At 49.1% G+C, this 25,913-nt stretch overlaps 1 protein-coding gene across 1 annotated transcript in view; it reads right to left on the reverse strand.

Moving 5' to 3' along the window:
- Positions 1-25,678, reverse strand: part of LOC137466731 (retinoic acid receptor RXR-beta-like) — a 26,953-nt gene extending 1,275 nt beyond the window's left edge. The window contains exons 1-4 of the mRNA XM_068178412.1: positions 25,073-25,678; positions 16,880-17,067; positions 13,330-13,468; positions 3,342-3,401 (exon numbers count right to left, since the gene is read on the reverse strand). Coding sequence (XP_068034513.1) covers positions 3,342-3,401; positions 13,330-13,468; positions 16,880-17,067; positions 25,073-25,091 — 406 coding nt within the window. The 5' untranslated portion in view covers positions 25,092-25,678. The remainder of the gene's footprint in view (positions 1-3,341; positions 3,402-13,329; positions 13,469-16,879; positions 17,068-25,072) is intronic.
- Between the last annotated feature and the right edge of the window lie 235 nt (positions 25,679-25,913).

Here is a 25,913-nt window from a genome sequence, read left to right on the forward strand (position 1 = left end):
CCCAAAAAATCGGCACGAAAATCGGCCCAGAAGCGGCAAAAATCGGCCCAGAAACGGCAAAAATCGGCACAAAATTGAGCAAAATCCACCCAAAATCCACCCAAAATCCACCCAAAATTGACCCAAAGCGCCCTTGAAGAAGCCCCTGCAGCCCTCAGAGCTGAGACCCCGGAGTGTTATGCCTGGGATTGGGAATTTTCAGGGAATTTGGGACAGAATCCCAAAAATTCGGCACGAAAATCGGCCCAGAAATGGCAAAAATCGACCCAGAAACGGCAAAAATCGGCACAAAATTGAGCAAAAATCCACCCAAAATTGACCCAAAGCGCCCTTGAATAATTCCCTTGCAGCCCTCAGAGCTGAGATCCCGCAGTGTTTGCCTGGATTTGGGAATTTTCAGGGAATTTGGGACAGAATCCCAAAAAATCGGCACGAAAAATCGGCCCAGAAACGGCGAAAATCGGCCCAGAAACGGCGAAAATCAGCACAAAATTGAGCAAAATCCACCCAAAATTGACCCAAAGCGCCCTTGAAGAAGCCCTTGCAGCCCTCAGAGCTGAGATCCTGGAGTGTTTGCCTGGAATTGGGAATTTTCAGGGAATTTGGGACAGAACCCCCAAAAAATCGGCAAGAAAATCGACCCAGAAATGGCGAAAATCGGCCCAGAAACGGCGAAAATCGGCACAAAATGGAGCAAAATCCACCCAAAATTGACCCAAAGTGCCCTTGAAGAAGCCCTCGCAGCCCTCACAGCTGGACACGCCGTAGTGCTTGCCTGGGATTGGGAATTTTCAGGGAATTTGGGACAGAATCCCAAAAAATCGGCACGAAAATCGGCCCAGAAACGGCGAAAATCGGCACAAAATTGAGCAAAATCCATCCAATATTGACCCAAAGCGCCCTTGAAGAAGCCCCTGCAGCCCTCAGAGCTGAGATCCCGGAGTGCTTGCCTGGGATTGGGAATTTTCAGGGAATTTGGGACAGAATCCCAAAAAATCCGCACGAAAATCGGCCCAGAAACGGCAAAAATCGGCCCAGAAACGGCGAAAATAGGCACAAAATTGAGCAAAATCCACCCAAAATTCACCCAAAGCGCCCTTGAAGAATCCCCTGCAGCCCTCAGAGCTGAGATCCCGCAGTGTTTGCGTGGGATTGGGAATTTTCAGGGAATTTGGGACAGAATCCCAAAAAATCGGCAAGAAAATCAGCGCAGAAATGGCAAAAATCGGCCCAGAAACGGCGAAAATCGGCACAAAATTGAGCAAAATCCACCCAAAATCCACCCAAAATCCACCCAAAATTGACCCAAAGTGCCCTTGAATAATTCCCTTGCAGCTCTCAGAGCTGAGATCCCGCAGTGTTTGCCTGGGATTGGGAATTTTCAGGGAATTTGGGACAGAATCCCAAAAAATCCACACGAAAATCGACCCAGAAACGGCGAAAATCGGCCCAGAAATGGCGAAAATCGGCACAAAATTGAGCAAAATCCACCCAAAATTCACCCAAAGCGCCCTTGAAGAATCCCCTGCAGCCCTCAGAGCTGAGATCCCGGAGTGTTTGTGTGGGATTGGGAATTTTCAGGGAATTTGGGACAGAATCCCAAAAAATCGGCACGAAAATCGGCCCAGAAACGGCAAAAAATCGGCCCAGAAACGGCGAAAATCGGCACAAAATTGAGCCAAATCCACCCAGGATAGACCCCAAAGCGCCCTTGAAGAAGCCCCTGAAGCCCTCAGAGCTGAGACCTCGCAGTGTTTGCCTGGGATTGGGAATTTTCAGGGAATTTGGGACAGAATCCCAAAAAATCGGCATGAAAATTGGCGCAGAAATGGCAAAAATCGGCCCAGAAATGGCGAAAATCGGCACAAAATTGAGCAAAATCCACCCAAAATCCACCCAAAATCCACCCAAAATCCACCCAAAATCCACCCAGGATTGACCCAAAGCGCCCTTGAAGAAGCCCCTGAAGCCCTCAGAGCTGAGATCCTGGAGTGCTCCCCTGGAATTTGGAATTTTCAGGGAATTTGGGACAGAATCCCAAAAAATCCGCACGAAAATCGGCCCAGAAATGGCGAAAATCGGCCCAGAAACGGCGAAAATCGGCACAAAATTGAGCAAAATCCACCCAAAAATCCACCCAAAGCGCCCTTGAATAATTCCCTTGCAGCCCTCAGAGCTGAGATCCTGGAGTGTTTGCCTGGGATTGGGAATTTTCAGGGAATTTGGGACAGAATCCCAAAAAATCGGCACGAAAATCGAGCCAGAAATGGTAAAAATCGGCCCAGAAACGGCGAAAATCGGCACAAAATTGAGCAAAATCCACCCAAAATCCACCCAAAGCGCCCTTGAAGAAGCCCCTGCAGCCCTCAGAGCTGAGATCCCGCAGTGTTTGCCTGGAATTGGGAATTTTCAGGGAATTTGGGACAGAATCCCAAAAATTCGGCACGAAAATCGACCCAGAAATGGCAAAAATCGGCCCAGAAATGGCGAAAATCGGCACAAAATTGAGCAAAATCCACCCAAAATCCACCCAAAGCGCCCTTGAAGAAGCCCCTGCAGCCCTCAGAGCTGAGATCCTGGAGTGTTTGTGTGGGATTGGGAATTTTCAGGGAATTTGGGACAGAATCCCAAAAAATCGGCACGAAAATCGGCCCAGAAGCGGCAAAAATCGGCCCAGAAACGGCAAAAATCGGCACAAAATTGAGCACAAAATCCACCCAAAATCCACCCAAAATCCACCCAAAATTGACCCAAAGCGCCCTTGAAGAAGCCCCTGCAGCCCTCAGAGCTGAGACCCCGGAGTGTTTGCCTGGGATTGGGAATTTTCAGGGAATTTGGGACAGAATCCCAAAAATTCGGCACGAAAATCGGCCCAGAAAATGGCAAAAATCGACCCAGAAAACGGCAAAAATCGGCACAAAATTGAGCAAAATCCACCCAAAATTGACCCAAAGCGCCCTTGAATAATTCCCTTGCAGCCCTCAGAGCTGAGATCCCGCAGTGTTTGCCTGGATTTGGGAATTTTCAGGGAATTTGGGACAGAATCCCAAAAAATCGGCACGAAAATCGGCCCAGAAACGGCGAAAATCGGCCCAGAAACGGCGAAAATCAGCACAAAATTGAGCAAAATCCACCCAAAATTGACCCAAAGCGCCCTTGAAGAAGCCCTTGCAGCCCTCAGAGCTGAGATCCTGGAGTGTTTGCCTGGAATTGGGAATTTTCAGGGAATTTGGGACAGAACCCCAAAAAATCGGCAAGAAAATCGACCCAGAAATGGCGAAAATCGGCCCAGAAACGGCGAAAATCGGCACAAAATGGAGCAAAATCCACCCAAAATTGACCCAAAGTGCCCTTGAAGAAGCCCTCGCAGCCCTCACAGCTGGACACGCCGTAGTGCTTGCCTGGGATTGGGAATTTTCAGGGAATTTGGGACAGAATCCCAAAAAATCGGCACGAAAATCGGCCCAGAAACGGCGAAAATCGGCACAAAATTGAGCAAAATCCATCCAATATTGACCCAAAGCGCCCTTGAAGAAGCCCCTGCAGCCCTCAGAGCTGAGATCCCGGAGTGCTTGCCTGGGATTGGGAATTTTCAGGGAATTTGGGACAGAATCCCAAAAAATCCGCACGAAAATCGGCCCAGAAACGGCAAAAATCGGCCCAGAAGAACGGCGAAAATAGGCACAAAATTGAGCAAAATCACCCAAAATTCACCCAAAGCGCCCTTGAAGAATCCCCTGCAGCCCTCAGAGCTGAGATCCCGCAGTGTTTGCGTGGGATTGGGAATTTTCAGGGAATTTGGGACAGAATCCCAAAAAATCGGCAAGAAAATCAGCGCAGAAATGGCAAAAATCGGCCCAGAAACGGCGAAAATCGGCACAAAATTGAGCAAAATCCACCCAAAATCCACCCAAAATCCACCCAAAATTGACCCAAAGTGCCCTTGAATAATTCCCTTGCAGCTCTCAGAGCTGAGATCCCGCAGTGTTTGCCTGGGATTGGGAATTTTCAGGGAATTTGGGACAGAATCCCAAAAAATCCACACGAAAAATCGACCCAGAAACGGCGAAAATCGGCCCAGAAATGGCGAAAATCGGCACAAAATTGAGCAAAATCCACCCAAAATTCACCCAAAGCGCCCTTGAAGAATCCCCTGCAGCCCTCAGAGCTGAGATCCCGCAGTGTTTGCGTGGATTGGGAATTTTCAGGGAATTTGGGACAGAATCCCAAAAAATCCGCACGAAAATCGGCCCAGAAACGGCAAAAATCGGCCCAGAAACGGCGAAAATCGGCACAAAATTGAGCAAAATCCACCCAAAATTCACCCAAAGCGCCCTTGAAGAATCCCCTGCAGCCCTCAGAGCTGAGATCCCGCAGTGTTTGCGTGGGATTGGGAATTTTCAGGAAATTTGGGACAGAATCCCAAAAAATCGGCACGAAAATCGACCCAGAAATGTTTAAAATCGACCCAGAAATGGCAAAAATCGGCCCAGAAACGGCGAAAATCGGCACAAAATTGAGCAAAATCCACCCAAAATCCACCCAAAATTGACCCAAAGCGCCCTTGAAGAAGCCCCTGCAGCCCTCAGAGCTGAGATCCCGGAGTGTTTGCCTGGAATTGGGAATTTTCAGGGAATTTGGGACAGAATCCCAAAAAATCCGCACGAAAATCGGCCCAGAAATGGTAAAAATCGGCCCAGAAACGGCGAAAAATCGGCACAAAATTGAGCAAAATCCACCCAAAATCCACCCAAAGCGCCCTTGAATAATTCCCTTGCAGCCCTCAGAGCTGAGATCCTGGAGTGTTTGCCTGGGATTGGGAATTTTCAGGGAATTTGGGACAGAATCCCAAAAAATCGGCACGAAAATCGACCCAGAAACGGCAAAAATCGACCCAGAAACGGCAAAAATCGGCACAAAATTGAGCAAAATCCACCCAAAATCCACCCAAAATCCACCCAAAATCCACCCAGGATTGACCCAAAGCGCCCTTGAAGAAGCCCCTGCAGCCCTCAGAGCTGAGACCCCGGAGTGTTTGCGTGGGATTGGGAATTTTCAGGGAATTTGGGACAGAATCCCAAAAAATCGGCATGAAAATTGGCGCAGAAATGGCAAAAATCGGCCCAGAAACGGCGAAAATCGGCACAAAATTGAGCCAAATCCATCCAAAATCCACCCAAAATTGACCCAAAGCGCCCTTGAATAATTCCCTTGCAGCCCTCAGAGCTGAGATCCCGCAGTGTTTGCCTGGGATTGGGAATTTTCAGGGAATTTGGGACAGAATCCCAAAAAATCAGCACGAAAATCGGCCCAGAAACGGCAAAAATCGGCCCAGAAATGGCAAAAATCCTCTTTTTTTTCCCCATTTTTTTCCCCCCAAAATTCCGATTTTTTTCCTCTTTTTTCCCCCATTTTCTCCCCCCAAAATTCCCATTTTTTCCTCTTTTTCCCCCATTTTCCCCCCAAAATTCCCTTTTTCCCTCTTTTTTTCCCCCCCCAAATTCCCATTTTTTTTCTTTTTCCCCAATTTTTTCCCCAATTCCCTTTTTTTTCCCTCTTTTTTCCCCCAAATTCCGATTTTTTTTCCTCTTTTCCCCCAATTTCCCCCAAAATTCCCATTTTTCCTCTTTTTCCCCCAATTTCCCCCCCCAAATTCCCTTTTTCCCCTCTTTTTTCCGCCCAAAATTCCCATTTTTTTTTCTTTTTCCGCAATTTTTTCCCCAAATTCCCTTTTTTTCCCCCATTTCCCCCCCAAATTCCGGGTTTTTTCCTCTTTTCCCCCTTTTTCCCCCAAAAATTCCCATTTTTTTTCCTCTTTTTCCCCCATTTTCCCCCCAAAATTCCGATTTTTTCCTCTTTTTCCCCCCAAATTCCAATTTTTTTCCTCTTTTTTTCCCCCCATTTCCCCCCCAAAAATTCCCATTTTTTCCTCTTTTCCCCCATTTTCCCCCCAAAATTCCATTTTTTCCTATTTTTTCCCCCCAAATTCCGATTTTTTTCCTCTCTTTTCCCCCATTTTCTCCCCCAAAATTCCATTTTTTCCTCTTTTCCGCCATTTCCCCCCAAAATTCCCATTTTTTTCTTTTCCCCAATTTTTTTCCCCAAATTCCCTTTTTTTCCCTCTTTTTGCCACCAAATTCCGATTTTTCCCCCCATTTTTCCCAAAAATTCCCATTTTTTCCTCTTTTCCTTTATTTTTTCCGCAAAATTCCCATTTTTCCTCTTTTTCCCCCATTTTTCCCCCAAAATTCCCATTTTTTTCCTCTTTTTCCCCATTTTCCCCCCAAATTCCGAATTTTTTCCTCTTTTTTCCCCCAAAATTCCCATTTTTTTTCTTTTTCCGCAATTTTTTCCCCAAATTCCGATTTTTTTTCCTCTTTTTCCCCCATTTTCCCCCCAAATTCAGATTTTTTCCTCTTTTCCCCCATTTTCCCCCAAAATTCCCATTTTTTTTCCTCTTTTTCCCCAATTTTCCCCCCCAAATTCCAATTTTTTTTCCTCTTTTCCCTCTTTTTTCTCCCAAAATTCCCATTTTTTTTCTTTTTCCCCAATTTTTTGCCCCAATTCCCTTTTTTTCCCTCTTTTTTCCCCAAAATTCCCTTTTTTCCCTCTTTTCCCCCATTTTTAACCCATTTTTCTCCCATTTTATCCCATTTTTTTCCCATTTTCCCCCATTTTATCCCATTTTTATCCCATTTTTATCCCATTTTTTCCCCATTTTTTATCATTTTTTTCCCCTTTTTTGCCCAAAATCCCCGTTTTTCTCCCCAAACTGGGCTCACCCGAGCTCCGGTCCCCGCAGATGGCGCACAGGCGCTTCCTGGGCCCCAAAATTCCCTTTGTTTCCCCCATTTTTGTCCCATATTTATCCCATTTTTATCCCATTTTTATCCATTTTTATCATTTTATCCCATTTTATCCCATTTTTATCCCATTTTTATCCCATTTTATCCCTTTTTTCCCCATTTTTTATCATTTTTTCCATTTTTATCCCATTTTATCCCATTTTTATCCCATTTTTCCCCATTTTTATCCCATTTTTCCCCATTTTTTATCATTTTTTCCCGTTTTTTGCCCAAAATCCCCGTTTTTCTCCCCAAACTGGGCTCACCCGAGCTCCGGTCCCCGCAGATGGCGCACAGGCGCTTCCTGGGCCCCAAAATTCCCTTTTTTATCCCATTTTTATCCCATTTTTATCCCATTTTTCCCCATTTTTATCCCATTTTTATCCCATTTTTATCCCATTTTTCCCCATTTTTATCCCATTTTTATCCCATTTTTCCCCATTTTTATCCCATTTTATCCCATTTTTCCCCATTTTTATCCCATTTTTCCCCATTTTTTATCATTTTTTTCCCATTTTTTCCCCCATTTTTATCCCATTTTTCCCCATTTTTATCCCATTTTTATCCCATTTTTCCCCATTTTTATCCCATTTTTCCCCATTTTTTATCATTTTTTTCCCGTTTTTTGCCCAAAATCCCCGTTTTTTCTCCCCAAACTGGGCTCACCCGAGCTCCGGTCCCCGCAGATGGCGCACAGGCGCTTCCTGGGCCCCAAAATTCCCTTTTTTATCCCATTTTTATCCCATTTTTCCCCATTTTTATCCCATTTTTATCCCATTTTTCCCCATTTTTATCCCATTTTTTTCCCGTTTTTGCCCAAAATCCCCGTTTTTCGCCCCAAACTGGGCTCACCCGAGCTCCGGTCCCCGCAGATGGCGCACAGGCGTTTCCTTTGCCCCAAAATTCCCTTTGTTTCCCCCATTTTTATCCCATTTTTATCCCATTTTTATCCCATTTTCCCCCTTTTTATCCCATTTTTATCCCATTTTTTCCCATTTTTATCCCATTTTTCCCCATTTTTATCCCATTTTTCCCCATTTTTTACCATTTTTTTCCCGTTTTTTGCCCAAAATCCCCGTTTTTTGCCCCAAACTGGGCTCACCCGAGCTCCGGTCCCCGCAGATGGCGCACAGGCGCTTCCTGGGCCCCAAAATTCCCATTTTTATCCCATTTTTATCCCATTTTTATCCCATTTTTATCCCATTTTCCCCATTTTTTATCCCATTTTTATCCCATTTTTCCCCATTTTATCCCATTTTTTCCCATTTTTATCCCATTTTTATCCCATTTTCCCCATTTTATCCCATTTTTTACCCCATTTTATCCCATTTTTATCCGATTTTATCCCATTTTTATCCCATTTTTATCCCATTTTTATCCCATTTTTTTCCCATTTTCCCCCATTTTTCCCCCATTTTTCCCCATTTTTTCCCCATTTTTCCCCATTTTTTTCCCATTTTTTTCCCGTTTTTTGCCCAAAATCCCCGTTTTTTCGCCCCAAACTGGGCTCACCCGAGCTCCGGTCCCCGCAGATGGCGCACAGGCACTTCCTGGGCCCCAAAATTCCCTTTTTTTATCCCATTTTTCCCCCATTTTTATCCCATTTTTACCCCATTTTTCCCCATTTTTATCCCATTTTTATCCCATTTTTCCCCATTTTATCCCATTTTTATCCCATTTTTCCCCATTTTTTTATCATTTTTTCCCCATTTTTATCCCATTTTTATCCCATTTTTCCCCATTTTTATCCCATTTTTATCCCATTTTTATCCCATTTTTCCCCATTTTATCCCATTTTTCCCCCTTTTTATCCCATTTTTCCCCATTTTTAATCATTTTTTATCATTTTTAATCATTTTTTCCCCGTTTTTTGCCCAAAATCCCCGTTTTTCTCCCCAAACTGGGCTCACCCGAGCTCCGGTCCCCGCAGATGGCGCACAGGCGCTTCCTGGGCCCCAAAATTCCCTTTTTTATCCCATTTTTATCCCATTTTTATCCCATTTTTCCCCATTTTTTATCATTTTTTTCCCGTTTTTTGCCCAAAATCCCCGTTTTTCTCCCCAAACTGGGCTCACCCGAGCTCCGGTCCCCGCAGATGGCGCACAGGCGTTTCCTGGGCCCCAAAATTCCCTTTTTTATCCCATTTTTATCCCATTTTTCCCCATTTTTATCCCATTTTTATCCCATTTTTCCCCATTTTTATCCAATTTTTCCCCCATTTTATCCCATTTTTATCCATTTTTATCCCATTTTTATCCCATTTTCCCCCATTTTTACCCCATTTTTAATCATTTTTTCCCCATTTTTAATCATTTTTTCCCCTTTTTTGCCCAAAATCCCCGTTTTTCTCCCCAAACTGGGCTCACCCGAGCTCCGGTCCCCGCAGATGGCGCACAGGCGCTTCCTGGGCCCCAAAATTCCCTTTTTTATCCCATTTTTATCCCATTTTTATCCCATTTTTCCCCATTTTTTCCCATTTTTTTCCCCGTTTTTTTGCCCAAAATCCCGTTTTTCGCCCCAAACTGGGCTCACCCGAGCTCCGGTCCCCGCAGATGGCGCACAGGCGTTTCCTGGGCCCCAAAATTCCCTTTTTTATCCCATTTTTATCCCATTTTTATCCCATTTTATCCCATTTTATCCCATTTTTATCCCATTTTTATCCCATTTTTAATCATTTTATCCCATTTTATCCCATTTTTATCCCATTTTTATCCCATTTTTATCCCTTTTTTCCCCATTTTTTATCATTTTTTCCATTTTTATCCCATTTTTCCCCATTTTTATCCCATTTTTCCCCCATTTTTTCCCATTTTTATCCCATTTTTATCCCATTTTTTATCATTTTTTATCATTTTTTCCCCGTTTTTTGCCCAAAATCCCCGTTTTTCTCCCCAAACTGGGCTCACCCGAGCTCCGGTCCCCGCAGATGGCGCACAGGCGCTTCCTGGGCCCCAAAATTCCCTTTTTATCCCATTTTTCCCCATTTTTATCCCATTTTTTCCCATTTTTTCCCATTTTTTTCCCCTTTTTTGCCCAAAATCCCCGTTTTTCGCCCCAAACTGGGCTCACCCGAGCTCCGGTCCCCGCAGATGGCGCACAGGCGCTTCCTGGGCCCCAAAATTCCCTTTTTTATCCCATTTTTATCCCATTTTTCCCCATTTTTTATCATTTTTTCCCCATTTTTATCCCATTTTTATCCCATTTTTATCCCATTTTCCCCATTTTTATCCCTTTTTTATCCCATTTTTATCCCATTTTATCCCATTTTTTATCATTTTTTCCCCGTTTTTTGCCCAAAATCCCGTTTTTCTCCCCAAACTGGGCTCACCCGAGCTCCGGTCCCCGCAGATGGCGCACAGGCGCTTCCTGGGCCCAAAATTCCCTTTGTTTCCCCCATTTTTATCCCATTTTTATCCCATTTTTATCCCATTTTTCCCCATTTTTTATCAATATTTCCCGTTTTTTGCCCAAAATCCCCGTTTTTCTCCCCAAACTGGGCTCACCCGAGCTCCGGTCCCCGCAGATGGCGCACAGGCGTTTCCTTTGCCCCAAAATTCCCTTTTTTATCCCATTTTTATCCCATTTTTATCCCATTTTCCCCATTTTTTATCATTTTTTTCCCCGTTTTTTGCCCAAAATCCCCGTTTTTCTCCCCAAACTGGGCTCACCCCAGCTCCGGTCCCCGCAGATGGCGCACAGGCGCTTCCTGGGCCCCAAAATTCCCTTTTTTATCCCATTTTTATCCCATTTTATCCCATTTTTATCCCATTTTTCCCCATTTTTATCCCATTTTTCCCCATTTTTTTATCATTTTTTTTCCCCGTTTTTTGCCCCAAAATCCCGTTTTTCTCCCCAAACTGGGCTCACCCCAGCTCCGGTCCCCCGCAGATGGCGCACAGGCGCTTCCTGGGCCCCAAAATTCCCGTTTTTATCCCATTTTATCCCATTTTTATCCCATTTTTACCCATTTTTCCCCATTTTTCCCCATTTTTATCCATTTTTCCCCATTTTATCCCATTTTTATCCCATTTTTTCCCCATTTTATCCCATTTTTCCCCCTTTTTATCCCATTTTTCCCCATTTTTAATCATTTTTTATCATTTTTAATCATTTTTTCCCCTTTTTTGCCCAAAATCCCCGTTTTTCTCCCCAAAACTGGGCTCACCCCAGCTCCCGGTCCCCGCAGATGGCGCACAGGCGCTTCCTGGGCCCCAAAATTCCTTTGTTTCCCCCATTTTTATCCCATTTTTTCCCCATTTTTCCCCATTTTTTATCATTTTTTCCCGTTTTTTGCCCAAAATCCCCGTTTTTCGCCCCAAACTGGGCTCACCCGAGCTCCGGTCCCCGCAGATGGCGCACAGGCGTTTCCTTTGCCCCAAAATTCCCTTTTTTATCCCATTTTTATCCCATTTTATCCCATTTTTCCCCATTTTTTTCCCATTTTCCCCATTTTTATCCCATTTTTTCCCCGTTTTTTGCCCAAAATCCCCGTTTTTCGCCCCAAACTGGGCTCACCCAAGCTCCGGTCCCCGCAGATGGCGCACAGGCGCTTCCTGGGCCCCAAAATTCCCTTTTTTATCCCATTTTTATCCCATTTTTATCCCATTTTTGTCCCATTTTCCCCATTTTTATCCCATTTTTCCCCATTTTTATCCCATTTTTCCCCATTTTATCCCATTTTTTTCCCTATTTTATCCCATTTTTATCCCATTTTATCCCATTTTATCCCATTTTATCCCATTTTTCCCCATTTTTATCCCATTTTTCCCCCATTTTTCCCCATTTTTATCCATTTTTATCCCATTTTTCCCCATTTTTTCCCATTTTTTCCCCCGTTTTTTGCCCAAAATCCCCGTTTTTCGCCCCAAACTGGGCTCACCCGAGCTCCGGTCCCCGCAGATGGCGCACAGGCGCTTCCTTTGCCCCAAAATTCCCTTTTTTTATCCCATTTTTCCCCATTTTTCCCTATTTTTATCATTTTTATCCCCATTTTTTATCATTTTTTCCCCGTTTTTTGCCCAAAATCCCCGTTTTTCTCCCCAAACTGGGCTCACCCGAGCTCCGGTCCCCGCAGATGGCGCACAGGCGCTTCCTTTGCCCCAAATTCCCTTTTTTATCCCATTTTTCCCCATTTTTCCCTATTTTTATCATTTTTATCCCCATTTTTTCCCATTTTTTCCCGTTTTGTGCCCAAAATCCCCGTTTTTCTCCCCAAACTGGGCTCACCCGAGCTCCGGTCCCCGCAGATGGCGCACAGGCGTTTCCTTTGCCCCAAAATTCCCCTTTTTATCCCATTTTTATCCCATTTTATCCCATTTTTATCCCATTTTCCCTATTTTTATCCCATTTTTTCCCCATTTTTATCCCATTTTTATCCCATTTTTTTCCATTTTTATCCCATTTTTATCCCATTTTTATCCCATTTTTATCCCATTTTTCCCCATTTTATCCCATTTTTCCCCATTTTTATCCCATTTTATCCCATTTTTATCCCATTTTATCCCATTTTTTATCATTTTTTTCCCGTTTTTTGCCCAAAATCCCCGTTTTTCGCCCAAACTGGGCTCACCCGAGCTCTGGTCCCCGCAGATGGCGCACAGGCGCTTCCTGGGCCCCAAAATTCCCTTTGTTTCCCCCATTTTTATCCCTTTTTTATCCCATTTTTCCCTATTTTTTCCCCATTTTTCCCCATTTTTTATCATTTTTTCCCCGTTTTTTGCCCAAAATCCCCGTTTTTCTCCCCAAACTGGGCTCACCCGAGCTCCGGTCCCCGCAGATGGCGCACAGGCGTTTCCTTTGCCCCAAAATTCCCCTTTTTATCCCATTTTTATCCCATTTTATCCCATTTTTATCCCATTTTCCCTATTTTTATCCCATTTTTCCCCATTTTTATCCATTTTTATCCCATTTTTTTCCATTTTTATCCCATTTTTATCCCATTTTTATCCCATTTTTATCCCATTTTTCCCCATTTTATCCCATTTTTCCCCATTTTTATCCCATTTTATCCCATTTTTATCCCATTTTATCCCATTTTTTATCATTTTTTTCCCGTTTTTTGCCCAAAATCCCCGTTTTTTCGCCCCAAACTGGGCTCACCCGAGCTCTGGTCCCCGCAGATGGCGCACAGGCGCTTCCTGGGCCCCAAAATTCCCTTTGTTTCCCCCATTTTTATCCCTTTTTTATCCCATTTTTCCCTATTTTTTCCCCATTTTTCCCCATTTTTTATCATTTTTTCCCCGTTTTTTGCCCAAAATCCCGTTTTTCTCCCCAAACTGGGCTCACCCGAGCTCCGGTCCCCGCAGATGGCGCACAGGCGCTTCCTGGGCCCCAAAATTCCCTTTGTTTCCCCCATTTTTATCCCATTTTTATCCCATTTTTATCCCATTTTTATCCCATTTTTATCCCATTTTTCCCCATTTTTTATCATTTTTTCCCCGTTTTTTGCCCAAAATCCCCGTTTTTCTCCCCAAACTGGGCTCACCCGAGCTCCGGTCCCCGCAGATGGCGCACAGGCGCTTCCCGGGGCCGTGGGGGGCGCAGGGGGGACCCCGAATTCCCAGCGGGGGTTTCACGTCCTCGGCGGCGCCGGGCGGCAGCGCCAGCGGCGCCGCGGCGTTGATCTGGGGGAAAAAACCACGATTTTGGGAAAAACGGGACAGAAAGCGGGGAAAAACCGGGAAATGCGGGGGGAAATAGGAGAAATACGGGGGAAAACTGGAAAATATTGGGAAAAACGGGAAAAATACGGGGAAACTGGAAAATATTGGGAAAAATGGGAAAAATACAGGGGGAAAACAGGAAAATATTGGGAAAAAACGGGAAAAATCTGGGGGAAAACTGGAAAATATTGGGAAAAATGGGAAAAATCCGAGGGAAAACAGGAAAATATTGGGAAAAAAACAGGAAATCCTGGGGAAAACAGGAAAAATATTGGGAAAAACGGGAAAAATACGGGGGGAAAACAGGAAAATATTGGGAAAAACAGGAAAAATCTGAGTGAAAATAGAAAAAATCCTGGGAAAATAGAAAAAATCCGGGGAAAAACAGAAAAAATCCGGGGAAAACAGGAAAAATATTGGGAAAAACAGGAAAAATCCTGGGGAAAACAGGAAAATATTGGGAAAAACAGGAAAAATCCGAGGGAAAATAGAAAAAATCCGGAGAAAAACAGGAAAATATTGGGAAAAACAGGAAAAATCTGGGGGAAAACAGCAAAAATCCTGGAAAAAAACATTTTTGTTTCCAAAAAACCCCATTTCCCCCCCAAATACCCATTTTTCCCCCAAAAAAACCCCAATTTTTTCCCCAAAAACCCCCATTTTCACCCCCAAAACCCCAATTTTTCCCCCCAAAACCCCATTCCCCCCCCAAAAAAACCCATTTTCCCACCAAAACCCCAATTTTCCCCCCAAAATCCCATTTTTCCCTCCAAACCCTCATTTTACCCCCCAAAACCCCAATATTTCCCCAAAAAAACCGCAATTTTTCCCCAAAACCCCCATTTTCCCCCAAAAATACCTCATTTCCCCCCCAAAACCCATTTTTTCCCCAACACCCCAATTTTTCCCCAAACCCCCCATTTTTACCCCAAACCCCAAATTTTCCCTCCAAAACCCCAATTTTTCCCCCCAAAACCCCATTTCCCCCCAAAAAAACCCATTTCCCCCCCCCAAAACCCCAATTTTTCCCTCCAAACCCCCATTTTCCCCCAAAACCCCAATTTCCCCCCAAAAACCCCCAATTTTACCCAAAACCCCAATTTCCCCCCAAAATCCCATTTCCCCCCCCCAAAACCCCAATTTCTTTCTCCAAACCCCCCCATTTCCCCCCAAAACCCCCAATTTTCCCCCCAAAAAAAAACCCCAATTTCCCCCAAAAACCCCAATTTTCCCTCCAAAACCCCCATATCCCCCCCAAAAAAAACCCATTTCCCCCCCAAAACCCCAATTTCCCCCCCAAAAACCCATTTTCCCCCCAAACCCCCATTTTTTCCAAAAAAAACCCATTTCCCCCCCAAAAAAAACCTCATTTTCCCCAAAAACCCCAATTTTCCCCCCCAAACCCCCAATTTCCCCCCAAAAAAAACCAATTTCCCCCAAAATCCCATTTTTACCCCCAAAAACCCCAAATATTTCCCCCAAAAAGCTCCAATTTTTCCCCAAAACCCCAATTTTCCTCCCAAAATCCCATTTCCCCCCCCAAAAAACCCATTTTCCCCCCCAAAACCCCCAATTTTTTCTCCAAACCCCCATTTTCCCCCCAAAAAAAACATTTCCCCCCCCCAAAACCCCAATTTTTCCCTCCAAAACCCCAATTTTTTCCCCCAAAACCCCAATTTCCCCCCCAAAAAACCCCAATTTCCCCCCAAAAACCCCAATTTCCCCCCAAAAAAACCCCATTTCTCCCCCCAAAACCCCAATTTTTCCCTCCAAAACCCCATTTCCCCCCCCAAGAACCCCAATTTTACCCCAAAACCCCCATTTCCCCCTAAAAAAACTTCATTTTCCCCCCAAAACCCCAATTTTTTCACCAAAAAAACCCCATTTTCCCCAAAAAAAACCTCATTTTCCCCCCAAAATCCCAATTTTCCCCCCAAAAATACCTCATTTTCCCCCCCAAAATCCCATTTTTTCCCCAAAACCCCAATTTTTTTCCCCAAACCCCCATTTTTTACCCCAAACCCCAAATTTCCCTCCAAAACCCCAATTTTTCCCCCCAAAACCCATTTCCCCCCCAAAAAAAACCCATTTCCCCCCCAAAACCCCAATTTCCCCCCCCAAAACCCCAATTTTACCCCCAAAACCCCCATTTCCCCCCCCAAAACCCCATTTTTCCCTCCAAACCCCCATTTTCCCCCAAAACCCCAATTTCCCCCCCAAAAAACCCCAATTTTACCCCAAAACCCCAATTTCCCCCCAAAATCCCATTTTCCCCCCCCCAAAACCCCAATTTCTTTCTCCAAACCCCCATTTTCCCCCCCAAAACCCCCAATTTTCCCCCAAAAAAACCCCAATTTCCCCCCAAAAACCCCAATTTTCCCTCCAAAACCCCCATATCCCCCCCAAAAATACCTCATTTTCCCCCCAAAATCCCATTTTTTCCCCAAAACCCCATTTTTTTTCCCCAAACCCCCATTTTTCCCCCCAAATCCCAATTTTTCCCTCCAAAACCCCAATTTCCCCCCCAAAAACCCCAATTTCCCCCCAAAAAACCCCAATTTCCCCCAAAGAAACCTCATTTTCCCCCAAAATCCCATTTTTCCCTCCAAACCCCCATTTTACCCCCCAAAAACCCCAATATTTCCCCCCAAAAACCCCAATTTTTCCCCCCAAAACCCCCATTTTCCCCTCCAAAACCCCAATTTCCCCCAAAAAAAAACCCATTTCCCCCCCCAAAACCCCAATTTTCCCTCCAAACCCCCATTTTACCCCCCAAAACCCCCATTTTCCCCCCCCAAAACCCGAATTTTTACCCCAAAACCCCCATTTTTTCCCCAAAACCCCCCATTTTTTCCCCCCAAAAACCCCAATTTCCCCCCCCAAAACCCCCATTTCCCCCCCAAAAACCCCAATTTCCCCCCAAAAAACCCCAATTTCCCCCCCAAAACCCCAATTTTTACCCCAAAAACCCCATTTTTTCCCCAAAAAAACCCCATTTTCCCCCCAAAAACCCCAATTTCCCCCCCCAAACCCCCATTTTCCCTCCAAAACCCCAATTTTTCCCTCCAAAACCCCCATTTCCCCCCCCAAAACCCCAATTTTTACCCCAAAAACCCCCATTTTTACCCCAAAAACCCCATTTTCCCCCCAAAAAAACCTCATTTTCCCCCCAAAAAACCCCAATTTCCCCCCAAACCCCCATTTTCCCCCCCAAAACCCCAATTTCTTTCTCCAAACCCCCATTTTCCCCCAAAAAAACCCCATTTTACCCTCCAAAACCCCAATTTCCCCCCCCAAAACCCCAATTCCCCCCAAAACCCCCCAATTTCCCCCCAAAACCCCCCGATTTCCCCGCGCCGCCCCCAGCCTCACCTGGGGGCTGCCGCCGGCGCCGTAGGCCAGGTTTTGGGGCGAGCCCAGCGAGGAGCTGATGACGGGAAAGGGGGACCCCAAAGGAGGGGGGGACCCCAGGGCGGGGCCCAGCGGGGGGGACCCCATGGCGGGGGGAGGGGCGGGGGGGGGAGGGGAGGCGGCGCTCGAGCTGTCGGGGCTGCGGCAGTCTGCGGGGAGACGGGGGAGAGACCCCCGAGAAACCGTCAGGGAGCCCAAAACGGCGAGAAATGGCCACAAACGGGCCAAAGGTACACACAAATGGCCCAAAATAGCCCAAAACTGCACTGAAATAGCCCAAAATAGCCCAAAACTGCACTGAAATAGCCCAAAACTGCACCCAAATAGCCCAAAACGGCGCCAAATGGCCCCAAATGGGCCAAAGGTACAACCAAATGGCCCAAAATAGCCCAAAACTGCACCCAAATAGCCCAAAACTGCACCCAAATAGCCCAAAACGGCAACAAATGGCCCCAAACGGGCCAAAGGTACAACCAAATGGCCCAAAATAGCCCAAAACTGCAATGAAATAGCCCAAAATAGCCCAAAACTGCACCCAAATAGCCCAAAATTACACCCAAATAGCCCAAAACTGCAATGAAATAGCCCAAAACTGCACCCAAATAGCCCAAAACGGCACCCGAATGCCCCCAAATAGCCCAAAATTACAACCAAATGGCCCAAAATAGCCCAAAATTACACCCAAATAACCCAAAACTGCGCACAAATAGCCCAAAACTGCGCCCAAATGGCCCAAAATAGCCCAAAGTTACAACCAAATAGCCCAAAATAGCCCAAAATTACACCCAAATAGCCCAAAACGGCGCCCGAATGGCCCCAAACGGGCCAAACGTACAACCAAATGGCCCAAAACTGCAATGAAATAGCCCAAAACTGCACCCAAATAGCCCAAAATAGCCCAAAATTACTCCCAAATAGCCCAAAACGCGAGAAATGGCCCCAAACGGGCCAAAAGTACAACCAAATAGCCCAAAATAGCCCAAAATTACACCCAAATGGCCCCAAATAGCCCAAAATTACACCCAAATGGCCCAAAATAGCCCAAAACTGCACTGAAATAGCCCAAAACTGCACCCAAATAGCCCAAAACGGCGCCCGAATGGCCCCAAATGGGCCAAAGGTACAACCAAATGGCCCAAAATAGCCCAAAATTACACCCAAATGGCCCAAATTACACCCAAATAGCCCAAAGTTACACCCAAATAGCCCAAAGTTACACCCAAATAGCCCAAAACTGCGCACAAATAGCCCAAAACGGCGCCCAAATAGCCCAAAACTGCACCCAAATAGCCCAAACGGAGCCGAAGTAGCCCAAAATAGCCCAAAATTACACCCAAATGGCCCAAAACTTGCGCCCTAATAGCCCAAAATAGCCCAAAATTACACCCAAATAGCCCAAAACGGCGCCCGAATGGCCCCAAATAGGCCAAAGGTACAACCAAATGGCCCAAAACTGCAATGAAATAGCCCCAAACTGCACCCAAATAGCCCAAAACTGCACCCAAATAGCCCAAAATAGCCCAAAATTACTCCCAAATAGCCCAAAACGGCGACAAATGGCCCCAAACAGCCCAAAGGTACAACCAAATGGCCCAAAATAGCCCAAAATTACACCCAAATGGCCCAAAACGGCGCCCGTATGGCCCCAAATAGCCCAAAACTGCACCCATATAGCCCAAAGTTACACCCAAATGGCCCAAAACTGCGCACAAATAGCCCAAAACTGCAATGAAATAGCCCAAAATAGCCCAAAACTGCACCCCAAATAGCCCAAAATTACACCCAAATAGCCCAAAACTGCAATGAAATAGCCCAAAACTGCACAGAAATAGCCCAAAACGGCACCCGAATGCCCCCAAATAGCCCAAAGTTACAACCAAATAGCCCAAAATAGCCCAAAATTACACCCAAATGGCCCAAAACGGCACCCGAATGGCCCCAAATAGGCCAAAGGTACAACCAAATGGCCCAAAACTGCAATGAAATAGCCCAAAACTGCACCCAAATAACCCAAAATAGCCCAAAACTGCACCCAAATAGCCCAAAATAGAACAAAATTACTCCCAAATAGCCCAAAACGGCGACAAATGGCCCCAAATAGCCCAAAGGTACAACCAAATAGCCCAAAATAGCCCAAAATTACACCCAAATGGCCCAAAATAGCCCAAAATTACACCCAAATAGCCCAAAGTTACACCCAAATAGCCCAAATTACACCCAAATAGCCCAAAGTTACACCCAAATAGCCCAAAGTTACACCCAAATAGCCCAAAACGGCGCCCGAATGGCCCCAAATGGCCCAAAGTTACAACCAAATGGCCCAAAGTTACACCCAAATAGCCCAAAACTGCGCCCAAATGGCCTGAAATAGCCCAAAACTGCACCCAAATAGCCAAAATAGCCCAAAATTACACCCAAATGGCCCAAAACGGCACCCAAATAGCCCAAAACTGCAATGAAATAGCCCGAAATAGCCCAACATTACACCCAAATAGCCCAAAACGGAGCCCAAATAGCCCAAAACAGCCCAAAATTACACCAAATAGCCCAAAACAGCGCCCGAATGGCCTCAAATAGCCCAAAGTTACACCCAAATGGCCCAAAATTACACCCAAATAGCCCAAAGTTACACCCAAATGGCCCAAAATTACACCCAAATGGCCCAAAACTGCACCCAAATAGCCCCAAACTGCACCCAAATAGCCCGAAATAGCCCAAAATTACACCCAAATAGCCCAAAGTTACACCCAAATGGCCCAAAACTGGAATGAAATAGCCCAAAATTACACCCAAATAGCCCAAATTACACCCAAATAGCCCAAATTACACCCAAATAGCCCAAAATGGCGCCCGAATGGCCCCAAATAGCCCAAAGGTACAACCAAATGGCCCAAACGGAGCCGAAGTAGCCCAAAATAGCCCAAAACTGCACCCAAATGGCCCAAAACGGCGCCCGAATGGCCCCAAATAGACAAAATTACACCCAAATGGCCAAACGGTGCCGAAATAGCCCAAAATAGCCCAAAATTACACCCAAATAGCCCAAAATTACACCCAAATAACCCAAAATGAAGCCGAAATAGCCCAAAATCTCATCAGGGAACCCAAAATTGCCCCAAATTCTGGTCAGAATGGCCAAAATGACCCCAAAATTCCTCAAAATACCCCAAAATACACCAAAATCACCCCAAAAACACCCCAACATCCCATCGGGAACCCCAAAATTATCCCAAATCACCCCAAAATCTCATCTGGGACCCCAAAATTACCCCAAATCACCCCAAAATCCACTCAGGATCCCCAAAATTACACAAAAATTACCCCAAATCACCCCAAAATCTCATCGGGGACCCCAAAATGACCCCAAATCACCCCAAAATCCACTCAGGATCCCCAAAATTACACAAAAATTACCCCAAATCACCCCAAAATCTCATCCGGGACCCCAAAATTATCCCAAATCACCCCAAAATCCACTCAGGGATCACAAAATTACCCCAAATTCTGGTCAGAATGGCCAAAATTACCCCAAAATCCTTCAAAATACACCAAAATCACCCCAAAATCACCCCAACATCCCATCAGGAACCCCAAAATTATCCCAAATCACCCCAAAATTACACAAAAATTATCCCAAATCAGCCCAAAATCTCATCCGGGACCCCAAAATTATCCCAAATCATCCCAAAATCCACTCAGGGTCCCCAAAATTACACAAAAGTTACCCGAAATCACCCCAAAATCTCATCAGGAACCCCAAAATTATCCCAAATCACCCCAAAATCCACTCAGGGACCCCAAAATTACACAAAAATTCCCCGAAATCACCCCAAAAGCTCATCACGGACCCCAAAATTTCCCCAAATCACCCCAAAATCCACTCAGGGATCCCAAAATTACCCCAAATTCTGGTCAGAATGGCCAAAATGACCCCAAAATTCCTCAAAATGCACCAAAATCACCCCAAAAACACCCCAACATCCCATCAGGAACCCCAAAATTATCCCAAATCACCCCAAAATTACACCAAAATTTCCACAAATCACCCCAAAAGCTCATCTGGGACCCCAAAATTATCCCAAATCACCCCAAAATTACACAAAAATTACCCCAAATCACCCCAATATCCCATCAAGAACCCCAAAATTATCCCAAATCACCCCAAAATCTCATCAGGGATCACAAAATTACCCCAAATTCTGGTCAGAATGGCCAAAATGACCCCAGAATTCCTCAAAATGCCCCAAAAACACCCCAAAAATACCACAACATCCCATCAGGAACCCAAAATTATCCCAAATCACCCCAAAATCCACTCAGGGATCCCAAAATTACCCCAAATTCTGGTCAGAATGGCCAAAATGACCCCAAAATTCCTCAAAATACCCCAAAATACACCAAAATCACCCCAAAAATACCCCAACATCCTATCAGGAACCCCAAAATTATCCCAAATCACCCCAAAATCCACTCAGGATCCCCAAAATTACCCCAAATTCTGGTCAGACGGGCCAAAATGACCCCAAAATTACTAAAAAATACCCTAAAAATACACCAAAATCACCCCAAAAATACCCCAATATCCCATCAGGAACCCCAAAATTATCCCAAATCACCCCAAAATCCACTCAGGGTCCCCAAAATTACACAAAAGTTACCCGAAATCACCCCAAAATCTCATCAGGAACCCCAAAATTATCCCAAATCACCCCAAAATCCCACTCAGGGACCCCAAAATTACACAAAAATTCCCCGAAATCACCCCAAAATCTCATCAGGGACCTCAAAATGACCTCAAATCACCCCAAAATCCACTCAGGATCCCAAAATTAGCCCAAATCCCCCCAAAAATCGCCTCAAATCCGGTCAGGATCCCCCAAAATCAGCCCAGACCCCACAAATTTGGTCAAAGACTCCCCGAAATCCCATCAGAACCCCCCAAAAATCCACCCAGGACCCCCCAAAATCCCTCAGGACCCCCCAAAATCCCCCTGAACCCCCCAAATCCCTCAGGACCCTCCACATCCCCTCGCACCCCTCCATTCCCACTCAGGACCCCCCAAAATCTCCCCAATTCCCACTTAGGACCCCCCAAAATCTCCCCAAATCCCACTCAGGACCCCCCAAATCCCCGCAGGACCCCCCAAATCCGTTCAGGACCCCCTCAAATCCCCTCAGGACCCCCAGACCCCCTCAGGACCCCCCCAAATCCCACTCAGGCCCCCCCAAATCCCCTCAGGACCCCCCCAAACCCGTTCAGGACCCCCCAAATCCCCTCAGGACCCCCCAAAATCCCTCCTAGATCCACTCACATCCCCTCAGCACCCCCCAAATCTGTTCAGGACCCCCCAAATCCCCTCAGGACCCCCCAAAATCCCACCTAGATCCACTCGCATCCCCTCAGGACCCCCCCAAATCTGTTCAGGACCCCCCAAATCCCCTCAGGACCCCCAGTTCTCCCTCAGGACCCCCCAAATCCCCTCAGGACCCCCCCAAATCCCCTCAGGACCCCCCAAATCCGTTCAGGACCCCCCAAATCCCCTCAGGACCCCCCAAAATCCCCCCTAGATCCACTCACATCCCCTCAGGACCCCCCCAAATCTGTTCAGGACCCCCCAAATCCCCTCAGGACCCCCCAAATCCCCTCAGGACCCCCAGTTCTTCCTCAGGACCCCCCAAAACCCCTCACATCCCCTTAGCCCCCCCCAATCCCCCTCACGACCCCCCAAAATCCCCCCTAGATCCACTCACATCCCCTCAGGACCCCCCCAAATCCCCTCAGGACCCCCCAAATCCCCTCAGGACCCCCAGTTCTCCCTCAGGACCCCCCAAATCCCCTCAGGACCCCCCCAAATCCCCTCAGGACCCCCAGTTCTTCCTCAGGACCCCCTAAAATCCCCTCACGACCCCCCAAAATCCCCCCTAGATCCACTCATATCCCCTCAGGACCCCCCAAATCCGTTCAGGACCCCCCCAAAATCCCCCCTAGATCCACTCATATCCCCTCAGGACCCCCCCAAACCCCCTCAGGACCCCCCCAAAATCCCCTCAGGACCCCCAGACCCCCTCACGACCCCCAGTTCTCCCTCACGACCCCCAGACCCCCTCACGACCCCCAGTTCTCCCTCAGGACCCCCAGTTCTCCCTCACGACCCCCAGACCCCCTAAGGATCCCCCATTTCTCCCTCACGACCCCCAGACCCCCTCAGGACCCCCAGACCCCCTCAGGACCCCCAGTTCTCCCTCAGGACCCCCAGACCCCCTCACGACCCCCAAATCCCCTCAGGATCCCCCATTTCTCCCTCACGACCCCCAGACCCCCTCAGGACCCCCAGACCCCCTCACGACCCCCAAATCCCCTCACGACCCCCAGTTCTCCCTCACGACCCCCAGACCCCCTCAGGACCCCCCAAACCCCCTCACGACCCCCAGTTCTCCCTCACGACCCCCAGACCCCCTCAGGACCCCCAGACCCCCTCAGGAAAACCCAGACCCCCGCAGGACCCCCAAATCCCCTCACGACCCCCAGTTCTCCCTCAGGACCCCCAGTTCTCCCTCACGACCCCCAAATCCCCTCAGGACCCCCAGTTCTCCCTCACGACCCCCAGTTCTCCCTCACGACCCCCAGACCCCACTCAGGACCCCCCAAACCCCCTCACGACCCCCAGTTCTCCCTCAGGACCCCCAGACCCCCTCAGGATCCCCAGACCCCCTCACGACCCCCAAATCCCCTCAGGACCCCCAGTTCTCCCTCACAACCCCCAAACCCCCTCAAGACCCCCAAACCCCCTCAGGACCCCCAGTTCTCCCTCAGGACCCCCAGACCCCCTCAGGACTCCCAAATCCCCTCACGACCCCCAGTTCTCCCTCAGGACCCCCAGACCCCCTCAGGACCCCCAGTTCTCCCTCACGACCCCCAGACCCCCTCACGACCCCCAAATCCCCTCAGGATCCCCCATTTCTCCCTCACGACCCCCAGACCCCCTCAGGACCCCCAGACCCCCTCACGACCCCCAAATCCCCTCACGACCCCCAGTTCTCCCTCACGACCCCCAGACCCCCTCAGGACCCCCCAAACCCCCTCACGACCCCCAGTTCTCCCTCACGACCCCCAGACCCCCTCAGGACCCCCAGACCCCCTCAGGAAAACCCAGACCCCCGCAGGACCCCCAAATCCCCTCACGACCCCCAGTTCTCCCTCAGGACCCCCAGTTCTCCCTCACGACCCCCAAATCCCCTCAGGACCCCCAGTTCTCCCTCACGACCCCCAGTTCTCCCTCACGACCCCCAGACCCCACTCAGGACCCCCCAAACCCCCTCACGACCCCCAGTTCTCCCTCAGGACCCCCAGACCCCCTCAGGATCCCCAGACCCCCTCACGACCCCCAAATCCCCTCAGGACCCCCAGTTCTCCCTCACAACCCCCAAACCCCCTCAAGACCCCCAAACCCCCTCAGGACCCCCAGTTCTCCCTCAGGACCCCCAGACCCCCTCAGGACTCCCAAATCCCCTCACGACCCCCAGTTCTCCCTCAGGACCCCCAGACCCCCTCAGGACCCCCAGTTCTCCCTCACGACCCCCAGACCCCCTCACGACCCCCAAATCCCCTCAGGATCCCCCATTTCTCCCTCACGACCCCCAGACCCCCTCAGGACCCCCAGACCCCCTCAGGACCCCCAGTTCTCCCTCACGACCCCCAGTTCTCCCTCACGACCCCCAGACCCCCTCACGACCCCCAGTTCTCCCTCAGGACCCCCAGACCCCCTCAGGACCCCCAGTTCTCCCTCACGACCCCCAGACCCCCTCACGACCCCCAAATCCCCTCAAGACCCCCAGACCCCCTCAGGACCCCCAGTTCTCCCTCACGACCCCCAGTTCTCCCCCAGGACCCCCAAATCCCCTCAGGACCCCCAGTTCTCCCTCACGACCCCCAAACCCCCCCAGGACCCCCAAACCCCCTCAGGACCCCCAGACCCCCTCAGGACCCCCCAAACCCCCTCACGACCCCCAGACCCCCTCAGACCCCCTCACGACCCCCAGTTCTCCCTCAGGACCCCCAGACCCCCTCAGACCCCCCCCCCAAACCCCCTCAGCCCCCTCCCCACCCGCCTCCCCCCCGCTCCCCGCTCCCCGCTCGCCGCTCCCGGGGCTGACCGCGGTCGCTGTCGCCCATCCCGCGCTGCCGGGGGGGGGTCCCGGGGCTCCCTCGGCGCCCCCAAATTCCCGCCCCGCCCCCCCCCCGGGGCCGCGCCCCGCCCCCCCCCCCCGCGGCCTCGGCCCCGGCCCCGCTCCGCCGCCGCTGGGTCCCACCGGGACCACAATGCACCGCGCTGCCGCCGCGCTTCCGCTTCCCGTGACGTCACCGAGGCGCCCCGCCATTTCGGGCGCTCGTCGTGAGGCGGGACCGGGTCCGGGCCGGGACCGGGGCCGGGACGGGACCGGGTCTGGGCCGGGGCCGCCTCGGGTCCGGGACCGGGTCTGGGCTGAGACCGGGTCTGGGCCGGGACCGGGTCCGGGCCGGGGCCGCCTCGGGTCCGGGACCGGGTCTGGGCCGGGACCGGGTCTAGGCCGGGACCGGGTCCGGGCCGGGGCCGCCTCGGGTCCGGGACCGGGTCTGGGCCGGGTCCGGGACCGGGTCTGGGCCGAGACCGGGTCTGGGCCGGGACCGGGTTTGGGCCGGGACCGGGTTTGGGCCGGGGCCGGGTCTGGGCCGGGGCCGCCTCGGGACCGGGACCGGGTCTGGGCCGGGGCCGCCTCGGGACCGGGACCGCGTCTGGGCCGGGGCCGGGGCCGCCTCGGGACCGGGACCGCGTCTGGGCCGGGACCGGGTCCGGGTCTGGGCCGGGACCGGGTCTGGGCCGGGTCCGGGTCTGGGCCGGGGCCGCCTCGGGACCGGGACCGCGTCTGGGCCGGGGCCGGGTCTGGGCCGGGGCCGCCTCGGGACCGGGACCGCGTCTGGGCCGGGACCGGGTCTGGGCCGGGACCGGGTCTGGGC

This window comes from Anomalospiza imberbis, unplaced genomic scaffold (genome assembly GCF_031753505.1).
Source record: "Anomalospiza imberbis isolate Cuckoo-Finch-1a 21T00152 unplaced genomic scaffold, ASM3175350v1 scaffold_43, whole genome shotgun sequence".
NCBI classification, from domain to species: Eukaryota; Metazoa; Chordata; class Aves; order Passeriformes; family Viduidae; genus Anomalospiza; species Anomalospiza imberbis.